General features: G+C 33.0%; 1 protein-coding gene across 1 annotated transcript; it reads right to left on the bottom strand.

Annotated features, from left to right (window-relative positions):
- Positions 1 to 6,545: 6,545 nt before the first annotated feature.
- LOC112750489 (uncharacterized) lies at positions 6,546 to 14,439 on the bottom strand. The gene is made up of 2 exons (XM_025799232.3): positions 14,080 to 14,439; positions 6,546 to 7,649 (listed from the first exon to the last, which is right to left on the bottom strand). Exons 1-2 carry the CDS (start codon positions 14,406 to 14,408, stop codon positions 6,776 to 6,778), a joined length of 1,203 nt encoding a protein of 400 aa, XP_025655017.1. The 5' UTR covers positions 14,409 to 14,439; the 3' UTR covers positions 6,546 to 6,775.
- Positions 14,440 to 17,584: the final 3,145 nt, after the last annotated feature.

The following is a 17,584-nucleotide window of genomic DNA, read 5'->3' as shown; positions in this document are numbered from 1 at the left end:
GGAATAACCTGTAGGGGAGTGAGAACGTCGTCCTCGCTTGTTCTCACTATAGAATTACAGAAATTGCTATAACAAGAAACGTAAAGATAAAATCATTCTTAGAGTTCAGTGATCATTGCTCGTCTTATGAGTCTTTCCAAAAACCATAGGTTCACATTCGAAATCTAGAAAATTCCTTTTTGAAGACTTGCTAAGTTTCTCAAATATTCTAAAACAAAACCTTTTTCCTTTCTTAAAGAAAATGTCTGAAAAGTTTTTCCTAGACTGCAACCATGAAAGCAGTTACCTACGCGGTATAAATGATCATCCCGTTCCAAGCATAGGTTCATTAAGTCTATGCTGAATCGATCAGATACTTTATACAGAACTAGGACTCAATATACCAATCACGACCTCAAGCCCATCCAATCCAACATGGCCCCCGGCCCAAACAACTCAAACATCAACCAATTCATCACAAGTCAACCAATCAAACACAATCACAAATAATGTAGTTCAAACACAATCAAGAGCAATTACAACAAGAATAACAGTTAACATAAGTATTCACATAAGCAAACCAAATAAAATATGCACACCCAAACAATATCACATAGATGCAAATGATGAATGCATGTCCTACTGGCTGTGATATCACATTGTCGGTTCAATTGCCAACCCGACACATTTCTATGGGAATGTTGCCCTTCGGCCACGTATAAATGGGAACTCTCTGGGATAACGTGCCCGCCACACGGTCCAGGATGTCAGCGCCTGCACACTCTTGTGATCCGAAAGGATGTGAGCGGGATACTTTGCCTCCGACCTCACATCTACACGTAAGCGGGATTAACCACCGTCCTTACGCGGGCGCCGCAACCTCGACAAGCGGGATTAACCACCGTCCTTGCCAGGCGCAAGCGACTTATCAACAATCTCATCAAATTATCAAATCTCTCAGCATAAGCGGGACGAACCCGGCCCTTAAGCCTACCAAACAATAACTCATCAATCATTATGATATCCACAATCAATCAGGCTCAATACCTTATTTCAAAATCATTCTTGGCCCATTTACTTTTAAATAACAAACGTAGTCAAATCACAGCTAGCCAAGAATCACTTTTCAAAACGGAGCCACTTTTCACATCTTTCCAACACTTCCAAAAATCTCAAAACCATGCCAAGTTCAAAATCTCTTTGGAAGACTCAATCATTCATTTCTAAATCAAGATTTGGTCGTAAGGTTCCTCAGCAGAGTCCCAAGACTTCAGGGGAGAATAATCTAACTCATTTCTTAAATTCCTTGAAAACCTCCGAAACTTTAACTTCTTGAGTTGAATAAATAGGATAGGTTTTAAACCCAAAACCAAATCGTTTTTCCAATTATGCCGAACCAATTTCAAGACCAATCAAACTTAAGCCAAAACCAATTTCAGTTTCATTCTTAAATCTGTTTCCAAGGGCTCGGGAAGTGTTTCGATTTTAATAAATCAAAGTTCCAGAAAATACTTCAAGCTCTTCCTAAATGTCGTAAAGTGAAATAGATTAATTGAAAACCAGGTTTATTTTAAATCCATTAAAACCCCTCCAAAATCTGTTTATGTAAATCAAATTCCAAAACATAAAAAAATTTCATATTTAAATTGATTTTTAAGGCATAATTTCTTTCTTAATAATTACATCAAAAATATAGAGATTTTCCTAATAAGGCAAGTTCAAACATAATTTATTTCTCAAACATTTAAGTCAAAGCATAATTTATTCTTTTCCAAAATAACAATTCCAATCAAAATCTCAGATTTTCTAGAAATTTCGGCAGCATCTCCTCTAAAACTTGGACTTTGCCACCCTTTTTGGGTCCCAACAAAACAAATCATCAACTTTTTCTAACAGGTTCAAGACCAAATTAGTTTCCAATAAAACAAAACTCAACTTTCAAATTATCAAAAATCATTCAAATCAACCAATCCAGAAATCTCCAATTTATCAAAATCATACATTGTTACAATCAAACAGGCAACCATATTCATTCAAGATAAAACCAGACAATTCATAAGACTCACATAACCACCTAAAATACATTTTGTACAGCATATCTATTTATAACAATTTCTAATTTAAATAAAACTAGTTTGTGCAAAAGCCCCTACCTCAAAACGCATAACCATAACCCAAACGCGTCACAGAGTCCTTTTCGCCTCAACCCGAAATCAACAACCAAAACCTCGGCTCCAAGTCACTTTCGCAGTAGCCATAGCAACTCTAATCGCAACACATAACAACCAAAACTCAATCTTATAGCAATTAACGTCACAAACCTCAGCGTATGATAACAGAACAGTAACCAGAGGGATTTTCAAATCGAAGATGCTTACCAAACGAAGAAGGAACGGCTGAACCGATACAGCGACGGTCTCTGAACCTGTTTGGCGGCAACCCGGCAGCCACCTCAAGTAGCAGCGGCGACCCGGACTCCAGCAATGAAAACTGAAACCAATCATACAACCACAATAAAGCTTCCGGAAACCCAAAGAAAACGAAGATCAACTTAAACCCTTACCGGCAGGATTTTCCGGCGACGGCGGCGAGGTTTTTCTGGCGGCCAGAAACACAGAAGCGCAGCTCCCTTCTCCAGCAGCGATTCCTGCGGCGGTGGCTGGTGCAGCAGCTCACCACGCAAGTAGCAGCGACGGCCTGAACCTCTCCTTTCCCTCTGATCAGGTCGGGCGGACCTCCAGCCGTGGCGGCGAACCAGAGAAGCAGAAACGGAGCTCCATCAATGGTGGCTTGGACCACAGGACCCAGGTAGCGGCGACGGCAAGGCAGCAGCAGCAGCGGTGCCTCTTCTCCCTCACGACACCTCTCTCTCTTTGCCCGATCTCTCTCTCTCGCGACTGGTGACGGCGCGGCTAATGGTGACGGCGTGACGAACAGTGGCGGCAGTGGTGCCAGGCTTCTCCTCCGACGACATCCTTCCTTCACAGCTCTCTCAGATCTCACTCTCTCTTCTGTCAACCGCGGCGGCGACGAGAGAATTGTGATGGCACTTCGGCGGTTCGGTGGCAGCACGATGGCGGCAGGGACAGGCTGAACGGCGGCGACATTTTCTCCTCCCTTCCCTTCTTTCGATTGCAGCCCCTCTCCTCTTTTCCCCTTCTTTTTATTTTCCTTTCCTTCTTTCTTTCAAATTGAAGGAGCTAGGTGTGTGTGCGTGCTTGCTGAGAGCAAGAGAGGGTTTGGATGTGGCTAAAAGGGAATCGGGTTATTGGGTTAGGGTTTCAGGGTTAGGGTTTCATTTTCAAAAATTAGGGTTATGGGCATTTTAGTAATTCCAAATAAAAGTAGGGATAATACAGTAATTAGAAATGAATTTTAACCCAACAATGATAATGTATAAAAATACTATTTGTGCATCAATTTTACAAATTATTTTCAATAAAATAATTTCTTGAAAATAAAACTGTAAATAAATATATGGTTTGAGATTTGTTCAAATTAGGACTTTTCAAAAGTCTTGGGTCTTACACCTCCTGCTCGTCAGTCGTCAGTCGTCACCTCCGGACTCCCTCTTCTCTGCTCGTCCCTCCATCCCTCCAGGGTCCAGGTATGTATTTGTAATTTTTTTAATTTTTTGAAGTTATTCAGGATATTAAATTTTCAATAATTTGGTACTGATAGTTAGAATTAATTGATTATTGTAGATTGATTATGTATGTTGGTTTCTGTTTGATTTCTGTTAGAATTTAGATTGTTGAATATTGATTGTTCACATATGTTTGATTTCTGTATGTTGACAGATGAGAACATGAATACTTCCACATTTTTTTCTATTTGATCTCTCTTGTTTAATTTCTGTATGTTGATTTTTTTTATTTCTGTTCAGTTTGTTGATTATCCTTTGTTGTTACTTGTTAGATTGTTGATTGTTGATTCTCTGTTATAGTGTTATATATGTTGGTTGCTGTTGTATATTATTCTTAGTAGTTAGTGGATTGTTGTTGTGCATTATTCTTGGAGATTAGTCATTTAGTCCTAGTTGATTAGGAATTTAGGATGGCTTCATCAAATACACCATTAGAAACACCAACTTCTCAGGAACAAGGATCAATCGGCATGAAACTACTTAGTATAATGCAAATCAGAATGAAAAACCAATCAGAATGTAGCTCCAGATTTGTCAGATGAAGAAAGATATCCAGAATTTGAAGTTACTCCTTGGATATAATCCATGAATTGTTATTTTCATTGTGTTAAATTGAGTTGTTTATGTAATAGACTAATAGTACTAACAAATTTTATGTTTATTTTCGTATTACTACTTATTTTTAGGATTTGAGACTTAATGTTTATTAAAATGTTATTGGAGATATGTTTTTTAACTGTTAATTTTTAAGTTTTTAGCTATTTTATACGTTTTACATATGTGGGACCGGGTTAACCGGTTCAACCAATGATCCATCAGTTGAACCAGTGACCTAATGACCCAGTAGTCTGACCAGTTCGATCACCGGTTCGGTTCTGACAACTATGATTTTAACATCTCTTAAGAGAAAAAAATAAAATTTTCTCTAAAAAAAAGGTGAATGACGTGTCTTTCACAAGACCAAAATTAATGTTTTTCACTCATCATTATTATCATTATGTACGTTAATAATAATAATATAAAATATATAAATATTATTATTATTCTCAATTTATTATTACATAAAACTTACTACTTTAACAGTAAATATATTTTTATTATTATTGTTACAGAGTTTAAAATATTTTACTTTTTTTTAAAAAATATTTACCCTAAAAATTTAATATATTTTATGATTAACGTAATAAATAAACTATATTATAATAATGCATATGTTTCATATATTTAACATTAATCATAATACATATATTTAATATTAATAATAACATAAACTATATTTTTATTAATGTAATAAATTTTGGAGTTAAATATTTCTATAACACGTTAAAATATTAAAAAAATATCAAAATTTCAATAGCTACATATATTTTATATTATTCTCTTTTTTTGAAAACAATAGAATAATTATCCCTAATTTATACATAAAAAAAATTATTAAAATATCACTTAATCAAACGGACTAAATATTTAAGTGCGTAACTCCTCTAGGAGCATCATCTCCTTTTTCTTCTTTTATTTTTTTTCCTTCATGCATCGTCTCTTTCTCTTTTTTATTTTTTGGTTAAAGTTCAAAACAATGTCCCGCATGTTATTGCTTTCATAATATTAAAACATGATGATAAAAAAAAGTTTAGAACAAACTCTATAATTTCATATTATACAAAATAAAATGTCCATTCCTTTACATTAATATAATTGTTTTTTTAAATTAAACGTACAACCAGTTATGACAACTCATCTACATCAACCTGCAAATCATAGGCTTTTAAGTTTGTAATTTTTCATATGACTAAGAAAAAAGATGCTACGCGGTAGTGTTTGCTACACACACCTCAACATCTATATGTATATGGATGTTTTTTCAATTCATACCAGAGAATTTTCCAACAAAGAATACTCTTCAACTCCTCCGATTAAACTCCAACTTAAGACAAACGCTAAAAGATACACACACGCACGCATAGAGAGAGAAAGAGAGAGAGAGTCTCTTCTTTCTTTCTTTGTCTTATGCAATGAATGTCTGTATTCAATGTATTATTTTAATATGTATGTGAATGTTTTTTAAGAAAAAGGCCAAATAATCTGAACTAATTGTGACAAGAATGGACACATGTACAATTGGCATTTGCTACCGAAAGCATGGTATACCACCATGTCACATGAAGAGGTATGGTGGTGCTTCAGCACTCAATCTTGCAGCCACTGATGACAAGAATACTGAAACCAATGCATATCAAAGCCAGAGTCAAAGGAATGAAGCACCAGCTTCGGAGTTCACCCGAGAAGTAAGCTTTACTTGCCCTTCTTCAGCACCAAGAGATACAATACATTCATAGGACCCACCAAACATTTTTAAACAAACATATTGGCCATAAGTAGTGACGAAGCAGGAAATCTAATTGGGTAATTGACACTGCAAACGACAAATAATAATAATAATGAACGGTTCAATAGTTAATACTCTTCAACAAGAGGAGCACCAAATGTTATTATATTTTAATAGTACTTTTGTGTGACTTAACAGAGAAAAAGAAAAGAAACAAACAAATAAGGACCCTTAGCTACTGCATCAAGTTGAAGAGAATATTGCAACGCTTGGGGCTGTAATCATTTTGAATATGCATTCTTGAACGCGCCTACCTTAGTCATGAAACTATCACATTCGTCTTTTTTAGACCAAGTTCAATTAAACCCCCTAAATTCTACTAATGATCTTTTACATTTTATCAATCAAATCATCTTCTGCTTCATTCTTTAAAATCCGCTGAATAGCGAAAAATATATTCCTAGAATGAGTCTCATATATCACTTTTTTAAAACCAATATCCCAAACTAGTACGAAGCCCTCCAAAGAGTAAAACTCGCACTGCTGAACATATTTCAATAGTATATATTCTCTAAGAGTAATGTTAAAGAAATAATAATTTAAAATTATTTTACTTAACTTTATACTTATAATTTTGTATATATAACATTTATAATTGTATATTTATTACACTTAATATTAGGCATTTATTCCGACGGTAATTAACAAAAGCAAACAAAAAACAAAGAAAAAACAAATTAAAACTATCTCTAACTTTCAAACTTTGACCCTAAACATTTTATTTTAATAATTACTAATCGTAGACGAAGGAAATGACAAAGAAGTCACTCCCATTTGCACATAATTTGATGAGTGTGCCTAAAATCATAAGTTACCACCACACTTCCATCCATTCTCTTCAAAACAAAGCTTTCCACAAGTACAAAGCACCCAAAATCTTCCCACCTCGGAGCCCCTTTAAATTTCTCTTCTCTAGTTACCCTCACTTGCTTATTATTATTATTATTATTATTGAAACCCAACCAACCACCTCTTTCTTGCTCCCATTTCATTCTCTCACCAATCACCAAACTCAATCCAACACTAACTCCTCCTCCTACATTATCTAAACTCTTAAACCAAAGCACACCATCATCAACATTCCCTTCATCCCAAAAAGCTTGCTTTCCATCCACCATTGCCAATTCTGTTTCAACAACAACATCGACAAACACTTCATTTCCCTCACTACCAATACTACTATTTTTCTTTGAGAAAATTTTCTCCCATCTTTGCTCAAGTGTCATTTCATAAAAAACGGATCCTTTCATCTGGTCCTTGAGTTTCATTCCTTCCTTCACAAACATAAATGGGCAATACCACTTCCCAATTACCACTGAATCAGAACGATCATTAGATAATGGGAAATTTATTGTTGGTAATAATTGGCCACGCAAGGAATGGTTTATGCCAAGAGCTTCATCCAAAGTGTAATTGTGTGGAGTCTTGGCACAAAGCCTCCAACTTTTTCTCCTTAAAAACAAAGGAGGAAAGGCATCTTCAGCAACTGGCTTTGCATAAAACCCACAACGGGTTTTAATGATCTCAAATTGCTGATATTCGTTGAAGGGATCCAAAGGTCTTGGTTTAACATCTTTGACACACTTGCAAAATAAACAATTTTTCATGTCCTCTTGCTTAGAACTTGTGCATGCTTCCCTGCATTCCAATTCAAACGTAACATACTATTTCTTAGTCACCAATAGTCACCAAAGTATTAAGAATATATAACAAGTAAATAACAACCATGGCTAACCGCACATAAGAATCAACTATTAAAATTAGTCACTATATAATAAAATATAAAATATACTTTTAAAATAAATCAAATAACACATGCTTTCTACACAAATTAGATTTAGACTGGCGCTATGCGTGAAAATTTTGTACATAATCGATAACAAATGATAATAGAGTGTTTATAGTATAATACAGTGATATAGTAGGATGAAAACTAATTCTAACAGAGAAAGAGAGAGGCACTGACAATGCTAGGATTCTTTATTTAAATAAATTAAATAAATATAATAATTACCGAAATAAATAATTTAAAAAATATTTACCAAATTAAATACCTTAATCTTATCTCGTTTACACTGTAAACGAGATGATATTGCATGTATCTCGTTTACAGTGTAAACGAAATAAGGCCGGACCATGCTTATAATAAGTATAAGTCGTTTACAGCGTGTGTTTGGACCCTATTTTGACTTAGTCAACCTCTTTTTTCCCTCTTTTAACTTTTTTCTACCATATTTGAGACTGATACGGTGATGGCACGCCAGGCAGAGAACGACGGAGACATCAATAAACTGAACGAGACGTCGCACTACGTCGGAATGGCCGACTTCGAGTTTAATTGCGTTCTGTTTGGTTAATCTAAGTATGTGGACATTGTTAAGGTAGTCCCGTAGTGACAAGCGCTAAGTAAAATGCTTTATGGATTGGTCTGTAGGATGAACTTAGAACTGTATTTACTTGCGTAAAATTGTTATGACTTAATTAGGATTTGCTTGTTGGCGTATGTAATTTAGAGACATTTGTAGACTAGAAACATGGAAGTATGTTTTTAAGTAGAAGTAGCTCTATGATCTTAAGTAGACGACAAAAATTTATGATTATCACTTTATAAGTTAAATTTTTTTTTATTCCGTAGAGGCCTTGCCTTCTACTGCCCCGGCGAGTCAGCCATACCCGTCCTCCACCGGACGCCATCGTCCCGTATCTGGCTGAGGCCGGATTCGGTGACACGGTGCCTCTCAGGAACTTCACTTTTGACAATTCCCTGATTTCGGCACTCGTGGAGCGATGGCGTCCGGAGACGCACACGTTTCATCTCCCATGGGGTGAGGTCACTATCACCCTACAGGACGTGGCGTACCACCTAGGCCTACGCGCACACGGAATCCTGTTGGGGGTACCTTCGTGACTTCGGTAGGTGGTACCAGACAGAGACATGGGCCATGGTGGAGCAGCTACTTGGTGCCAGGCCTCTGGTGACGGCACAGCAGGCTGTGCAGAAGAAGGAGTCGTTCACGCTGAAGCTGGTGTGGTTGCGTGATCGTGTCCACCAGATGCCCCCACCGACAATCCAGAGACCCTCCGACAGTATGCCAGGTGCTATATTATGTTACTGATTGGAGGGTATCTATTGACAGACAAGTCCAAAAACTTGGTGCACATATGTTGGCTACCGCTTCTCTGGGACTTCGCGGAGTGTAGGGCGTTATCCTAGGGCTCGGGTGTGCTGGCCTGGACGTACCAGTCACTCTGTTTGGCGGCACAGTAGGACATTACGAACATCGCCGGTTGCACTCCGTTTTTGATGAGTTGGATTTATCAGAGATTTCTTCAGTGGTATCCACCAGATAGAAGAATCTACCAGTATTTGCTAGCTGCGAGGTAACCAAATATTATTTTTGTATTTGCATTAAATATTGTTGTCAATTCATATGGTTTGTTACTTAACGAATCGTATATATCTCCGTTACTGTCAGTTTGGTTGGATTGCAGCAGTAGAGTAGAGATCAGCATCAGGCCAGAGTCCTGCATTGGAGGGTTTCGATCGACCGATTACGGTTCGATGAGGTTAGTCATGAAATAAATTCTCCCTAAACCATGACTAATTTATATAAATTTTATAACCATGAAAGATTTACTCCATTTGACATTTCTAACCAAACGTCAATTTTTAAGATGTGTCACTAATCTAGCTTGGCATAATAGACATTCCAACGTTACATTATCTCTTGATTTACCATAATGATCATATGTACTTCTTTTTCATAAATGTATATTCTCCACAAATTTAAAATTTTTGTTATGAAAGCACGAGGAAACACAAAGGAGAGAGGACACAATAGAAGCATAGCCACTTTCTATTTCTCTATCTTTTTCTTTCTTTTATTTTAAAAAGAAAAAAGAAAAAACCATGGTTGGTGTGGTTTTATTCGTCCTTCAGTTAACTTAAACCCCTCTCCCCCTAGTGGAATCTGGTGGTGACGGAGGAAGAAGGCCACATCGCCAACAACGACTACCAGAGCTCAATCTTCAACCATAATGGCGCCGTCCCTTAACACTACCAACAACCACACACTCAAACCTCACTCTCCAACCCCAATGGCGCCAATTGATTCACCCGCCGTCAATAGCCCCTCCTTCTCACCCTTAGTATTCTACCGCTGTCAGTGAACAATCGCGTGAGCTCCTTCTTTTGTTACGCTTGAAAATCTTTTGTTCTTTTGTCATATAAAAACACATTGATGAATAAATCTTCAATAATACTAATTTATTTTTTTATCTTGTGTGAACCCTTCATTTCTATTTATTTATTTATTTATTTTGTTATCCAAATCAGCATTGGATTGCAATTTAATATTGCTTGTGTTGTTGTATACTATAATCTAAGGTTTGGTGTCTCAAAAATGTTAGATATGTTATTATGTATAGGTCATGAATATATGTCACACATTTAAATGTGTCTTCACCTCATTGTTTAACTTCTTCTGCAGTGGTTTTTCATAAAGAGTTGGCATGCTATCGTAGTAATTTTTTTGAAGAGTAAACTTAGAGACATTAAGGTTAAACAGTAGTACCAAAAGGAAGAGATTCATGGATTATTAATAACTTTAATTAGAAGATATTTATATAGGATATAATATTTTAATTTTTCATAGTTTATTAATAGTAAATTTTAAGTAGTCTTATACATATTCTAATATGAGTATGCTTAATTTAATGTGAGATGTATGAATATTTAAAATGATATTTTTTTTAATATTTTTGGTTCATTATAAATATATTTTGTTGAAATATGTATCATTTTTATTTTTAAAAAAGTTATTTAGTATTATTATGTATTTATTTTTATTTTATAATATTTAATTAATTTAATTTAAAATATAAAATTATATATGTAATCATATTACTAAATATTAAGTTGTAGAAAAAATTATTAGAATATTATATATATATGTAGAAAATTTAAAAAAAATTGAGGGACATAAGGCTACATTTATGTAGAGTAGCTGTGGTATATAATGTGGCTACACTTTAAAGGTGATGTAGTAGCAAAGATAAATATAGCCTATTTTGGTAAGCATGGAAGCTAAAAAGCTTAACCATTAATCTGGAACAACATCACTTGAAAAGCGCACTCTATTCTCAAACGTCAAAAGTGTAGTTTTTGATACAAAAAAACGTAACTTTTGAGAATAGGCAAGGGCCGAATAAATAACGGCCAAATAGGCATCCCCACTAAAGAGTCTTCATAGCCAAAAAAATATAGCCTTTGCTAAAGTTTTTTTTTTTTTAGCTATACTTTTTAAATGTGGTTGAATGGGTATTTTTGTTGTAGTGGATAAATAAATAAGTTTTTCATTTTTTGAATTCAGATTTTTATTTGATGTTGAGATTTTACCTAACAAAATGTACAGTACAAAATAATGGTTAAAAAATTTAAAATAAAACGTGGGTGAAAAATATATTTATTCATAGTAACTCAATTATTGTGCATACGTTGAAAAATTGAAAATAAAAAAAAGAAATGTTTGTTGTGTTACTGTGCAACACTGAAAATACAAAATTTTAAAGAATATTTATTGTACATTGAGAAATGCATAGAATAAGAATTTTATTTTACAAATAAGAGGGGCTTTACTTCTCTTCATTTGTGCCAATATGATTTTTTTAATCAAATTTAATACTCTGTTTTTAACATAAATTTTTGGTGAAAAATAATGTCATGTTTCCGTGTTTTTTTTTTTAAAACCTATCATCTTGAAAGGTAAGAAGAGTCTAATGTTAGGATTCTACGCTTGTTATATGCTTTATTTGTCAAAATAGTGAATAAATTGCAACTTTCAACTGGAGGACTATTAGGATGATGCATTTTGAGCCAACACAACTCTTGAAATACTCACATGGGAAGAATTCGGTCTACCCACGTACTTCTCTTTCTAAAAAGAAATGTAAACACATGTTACTTCTCTTTCACTTCACAATTTTTCTCTTCCAATATGTTTCAAAACTATATATATATATATATATGGTGGATTCTCTGGTGGCATGATTTTAGGTGGCAAGTGAGTCTTGTCCATAAGTGCATCAACTATATGTCAAAAGAATCTCTTACGTAACGTTTGTTTTGAAATATTAAGACAGAGACTGAGAGACTGAGACTCAGTATCATGTTTGTTGGTTTAGAGATTGGTACTAAAATTTCTGTCTCTGTCCCTAAAATTTCAGTATTTCAGTACCTCCAAAAAGTAGGGACACAGGAGACTAAAATTTTTAGAGATGGAGACTGAAACTTTAATAACATTTTATACCTAAAATATCCTCATTTTAATTAATTAATTCCAATTTTACCCTTTGTACAAATTAAATTAGAGTTTCATTCTTGTTTCAATTTTTGTCTTCCACTTTGCACCAAATAGAATACTGAGATTTATTTCAATCTCTGTCTCTCAGTCTCAGTCTTTCTGTTTCTGTCTTTCCACCAAACGCTATCTTAGTGTTGAGCGCGTAAGTTTGTGAGGTTTACTATAGGGACAGTGGAGTAATTTTGACTTCAAAAAAATGACGGTGACATGGGCGGGCTAAAGTGTGAATGGACAAAAACATTTGTTCTAGAAAAATGGTTATAGGTTGAGCAAAGAATAAATCTGACTTTTAGAAATGAACGAAAAATTAAAGTGGAGAGGACAATGTAGAGGGAAAAAATAAAGAAAGGGAATTTTTTATTCATTTTAGGATTAGATTGATAAATTCCTTTAATCATGAAATTTAAAAAAACGAAAATAGTTCTTTAAGATTTGAATTGAAAAACCTAAAAAATCTGTGTTAGTATAAAATTTTCTTATATTAATTATAAGTAAAATTAGATTCAATTACAAAAACACTAATTCATCTTTCATTGTAATTTTTTTTTTGGAAATAATGAAACTTTTTATATATAAGAAAATTTGAATATTTTAAAATAAAAATTAGTAAAATAATAAAATAAAAAATTAATTATTATTAATTTTCACAATTTTTATAAAATGTATATTTTATTATCTTAATTTAAGGTAATTAATTTTTTATTTTTTTATTTTATTATCAACTTTATTTTAGAAGATATTGATTTATAAGAAAAAAAAATCCTCATGTTACTGTTTTTATCGTATTTTACAAACAATAAATTTTAAATTAATTTGTAAAGAGATATGTGAAAATCAAACTATTTTAGTAGCATTTTTTGATATGTTAAAAAAATGTTATATTTGGATAGAATTAAAAAATTGTGAAATACTTAATTAATATATCAGAAAATTAACGGGAATGAGTACCTGCATATGCTGCTGTATAAATTGCACCCAAATAACAAGATACACAGTCGTAGATCGGAGAAAGCTCCGATGTCATCAACCACCCTCGTCACACGCTTGTGTTCGAGAGCTTTTTGGTCATTTAGGTTATTTGGGTAGCCTTTTAAAATTTCTAATTGGCCTTTTTTTTAATCTGATTAACTTTCAAAGATGATGTCCTAATTAACCATCCAACTTTTTTATCTTGAATGATTACCTAAGTGACTGGAGTCAGCAAAGTCAAACAAACCTTTCAGTCTCTGTTCACTAAGCCACAAGTCAGCATTCTTTTGGTTTAGCCCACTTAGTCACCTTAGGCATGAAAAAAAATAAGTCACCATAGTCTGCACCTATATATATATATATCAAGATAAAGTCTATTCTTACTGTTGAAGCTCTTGCTACAAGCTACTTCCATCTACAACTATAAGTCATCACATCACAAAAACATACATACTAAATTTATAGTTAAAAAGATTTTTGAAGGGTTAAGACAAAATTAACCCTAGCTAGATTGTCTCCCTTCATATTAAATTTTAAGCACATACGATATATGTACAATAATTAATGAATAGGGTATGATAGTGAAAAAAATAAAACATTTTTCAACCAATCAAACGATTTATATTATTGTTAAAGCTTTTAGATAAAAAAGAATAACTTATATGGTTAGTCTGAAGGAGTAATTAATTAATTTCAACTAATTAAGTAAACTTCTGATGAAAACAAAACTAGCATACCCTTGATGCTTTCCTTTCCTCCGAATAACATAGTAGCGATTGGAAGACAATGATTGATTAAGAACTGGAATGAAAATAACCTTGTCAAGATCAATTGTGACATCTTCTCCATAGCTTTCAATATAAGTAACTGTCAAGTTCTTGTCCTGAGGAAAAGGTAGGTGGCTTATGCAATTGTTCTTCCACAAACCAAAACAACAATATGATTGTGCTGCTTCATCTTGAAGAACAAGGTAACCTGAATTTGGACCCTCAGGAGGATCAGGGAGTGACCCCGAAAGAGCATTATGGTCTTTCTTATAGTGTGAAAGATGCCTTGTAACATACATCTCTTTTTGGGATAGCTTTTGTGTTTAACTCTTCAACCCTTAGTTCCTTTATATATTAATTAGTATGTGTTTATTCATTTTTATTTTTCTGAAACGTGTATGTGTTTTATTATTCAATGGTATTTGACATTGGAATATTTAAATGTTGGTACGCATATTTTTATGTTGACAACATCAACTGCTATGACTTTTGGGTAAAATAATCAAGACTGACGTGTGTAATTTTTTATATATATAAAACACGTAAACACACATAAATAAATATGTATAGAGAGTTTAGAAAAACAACTATACTAAATATATAGTAATATTAGCTACTAAAATTAGTCACTAATATAAAATATATATTAAAATATAAATATATATATTTATACATAAATATATTAATAACTAATTTTAGTATATTATTTTGACATACAAATAATTTTTTTAAAAATATTATCAAAATATAAATTATGTGAATTTATAATTTATATTAATGAATTGGATGTTTTATGCTTTATTCATGTTTATTTGAGTTGCCAATTCTTATAGATGATTGTCATAATTTTTGCTATTTCTTGTAATTTATAAAGTTTTATGTTTATGCACATAAAATATTTGATAAAATGTTTGGACTAATTATGGAATAGATTTTTGTATTCTTGGCTTCGGTTGAAAATTTAGGTGATCTTGAGTTATTATTATTCAAATTAATTGATAATTTTTTAGAGATATTAATTAATCTTATTTTTGTTAATATTAATCTTTTACTAATTCAATTAGTTAGTTAGTTAGGGCTGTGAATTAGAATTAATTAAACCTAATTGACTTTTTTCAATTTATAGAGATTGACGAATTGGGTTTGTTCTTTGTAATTATCATATTATGATTAATGATAAGGATTAATTAAGCCTAATTGACTTTTCTCAATTTATAAAGGTTAACAAATTGAGTTTGTTCTTTGTAATTATTATATTGTGATTAATGATAAAGATAGTGATCCTTAACTCTCAATATAATTAAAATTCTTTTACCATTTGAATTTATTTTTTTTATTAGTTAATTGTTTTAATTATTCCTAGTTTAATTTCTTGCTTGTTTTTTTAATTTCTTGCTATTTAAATGTCCGTTAAATGTGATCCAAATTTTCAATTCTTCCACAACCAATGATAATGCATTCGATTGTGATTCCTAAGAAAAACGATATGAAATTAAAATCATTTGAGTTGAATATAAGTTGAGGTTCAATTTTATGTAAACAAGTATGGTATAAAATTATGATTGGATAACAGATAATAGCATTTGTTTTTTCCAACTTCTAACATACATTATGGTTTAAACCCCCAACTAACTTGTTTGCTTTTAAAAGAAAAATACTAAAAAGAGAGAATAACACAGATAAGATCTTGTGTTCCATCCTACTTCTTGCAGTGATCAATCTTTTTTCCTTCTTCTCTCTCAATATTCATTTTCTAAGAAAATCAATATATGTGTGTCTGGTTTAAGCAGATGACTCTTCTTAATAACGCTAAACTATTGTCCCTGTGAAAATGTTTCAGATTATGAACTTGTAGTGAAAAATCAGAGGAAAAAAATGACCAATTATATTGAAAGTATCCATCATACATAATTGATTATGATGTTATATATATATATATAGTAGTAATCCACACATTTTATCTACAAGTGTGATTAGAATAGACTAATGTCCCTTTGGGATTTAAGACATCATTGACTTATTACTTGGTCTCATATATGTGTTAGGTACTTAGGTAGCTAGCATTGTATTGTTAATTAGCAGTTTTGTTCAGTTGAGCTATGTTATTCATGATGCTATGACCGAATAAAAGAATAATGTTTCCAATAAAAAACATGAGCTTGAGGACGAAAAAGATGACAAAGCAGCATAGATAATAGAAGGCACAAGTACATAACACTTTAAAATTGAAGGAAACTGATTCTGCCTCAAATTAAAAAAGTAAAGACGGAAGGAATAAAGAATATATAAACATTCGAGCTTTTAAAAATTAAATAATGAGTTATTTATGAAAAAAATTATTTTTTAAAAATAATTAAATTAAATTTTATGATACTTTAAGTTTAAAATCCATTAAGATTTATAAAATTATATAAATAATTGAGTATTTTCATTTAAAATTTTATATAATTTAATGGAATAATTGAAAGTTTTGATTAATTTTATAAACTAAAAAAAAATTTATTTATTTATTTTTAATCTTAAATTAGAGTACTTAATTAAGAATAAATTGTAGATTTAAAAAAATAAATAACACTTTTTTAAAGTTAATTATGTTAGATTAAATTTGATTTTAAATTAATACTCTACTCAAACTTTAATTTCCAAATCAAAAATTCTAAATTTCCAATTCACTAAACCTAATCTTATCGCCTCATTGCCACCCACCGCTAACCCATTTCCCCCATATACACACAACACAACAGCTTCAGAAAAAAAAAAAAAAAGAAAGAAAAGAAAGAAAAGGGAAAAAAATAGAGAGGGAGATCTGAGAGAGTAGAAGAGATCGGAGAAGAAGGAAGGGAGGGGGCTTTGCCGCCACCGTTGCATACCACCACCGCTGTCATGACGCCGATCAACCACGCAAGGAGAGAGGGAGACGCCACTGCTACTGCCGCCATCGAGCAGAACCGTTTCCAGCAAAGGAGAGAGTGCGTCGCAAGTCAGAGACGCTGCGAGGAAGAAGAGGAGCCGTGGCGCTCCTCCGCTGTCCAGCCACCATCGAGCTAGGTTTGCCGTCGCGCCTTACTACGCGTTGAAGGTTGTGGTAGGCTTAGAGAAGGGGGGTTGAATCTATGCCTTCCTTTTAAGTTGCTGTTATTATCCTTTTAAAACAAACTTTCAATTCTGATTCTGTTTGTACTCAGCAGCGGAAATTTATGAGACAATTTATTTTTGTCTCATGAATATCAGAAAACAGAACACAGCAGAGAAGAGAAAAGCTAACACCAGCATGTATCCTGGTTCGGTTGCCTTGTGCTATGCAACCTACGTCCAGTCTCCTCCACAACTATGGAAGAATTTCACTATAGTTAACAGTATTACATACACCAATTTCACAGGATTGACCCAAACCTCTCACACTCAAGTTCTAACCTAACTTGACATTGGCTATGCTAATACCTAACTATTCACTCTTAGTGCTAACCCAACTAAG

The sequence above is a fragment of the Arachis hypogaea genome, chromosome 15 (genome assembly GCF_003086295.3).
Source record: "Arachis hypogaea cultivar Tifrunner chromosome 15, arahy.Tifrunner.gnm2.J5K5, whole genome shotgun sequence".
Lineage (NCBI taxonomy): Eukaryota > Viridiplantae > Streptophyta > Magnoliopsida > Fabales > Fabaceae > Arachis > Arachis hypogaea.
This window is presented reverse-complemented; position numbering and strand designations above follow the sequence as displayed.

Coding starts and splice junctions, on each gene's coding strand:
- LOC112750489 (XM_025799232.3), bottom strand. CDS start 14,408: ATGTATGTTACAAGGCATCTTTCACACTATAAGAAAGACCATAATGCT. Junction 7,650..14,079: donor AGGAAAGGAAAGCATCAAGG/GTATGCTAGTTT, acceptor ATTGGAATGCAG/GGAAGCATGCACAAGTTCTA.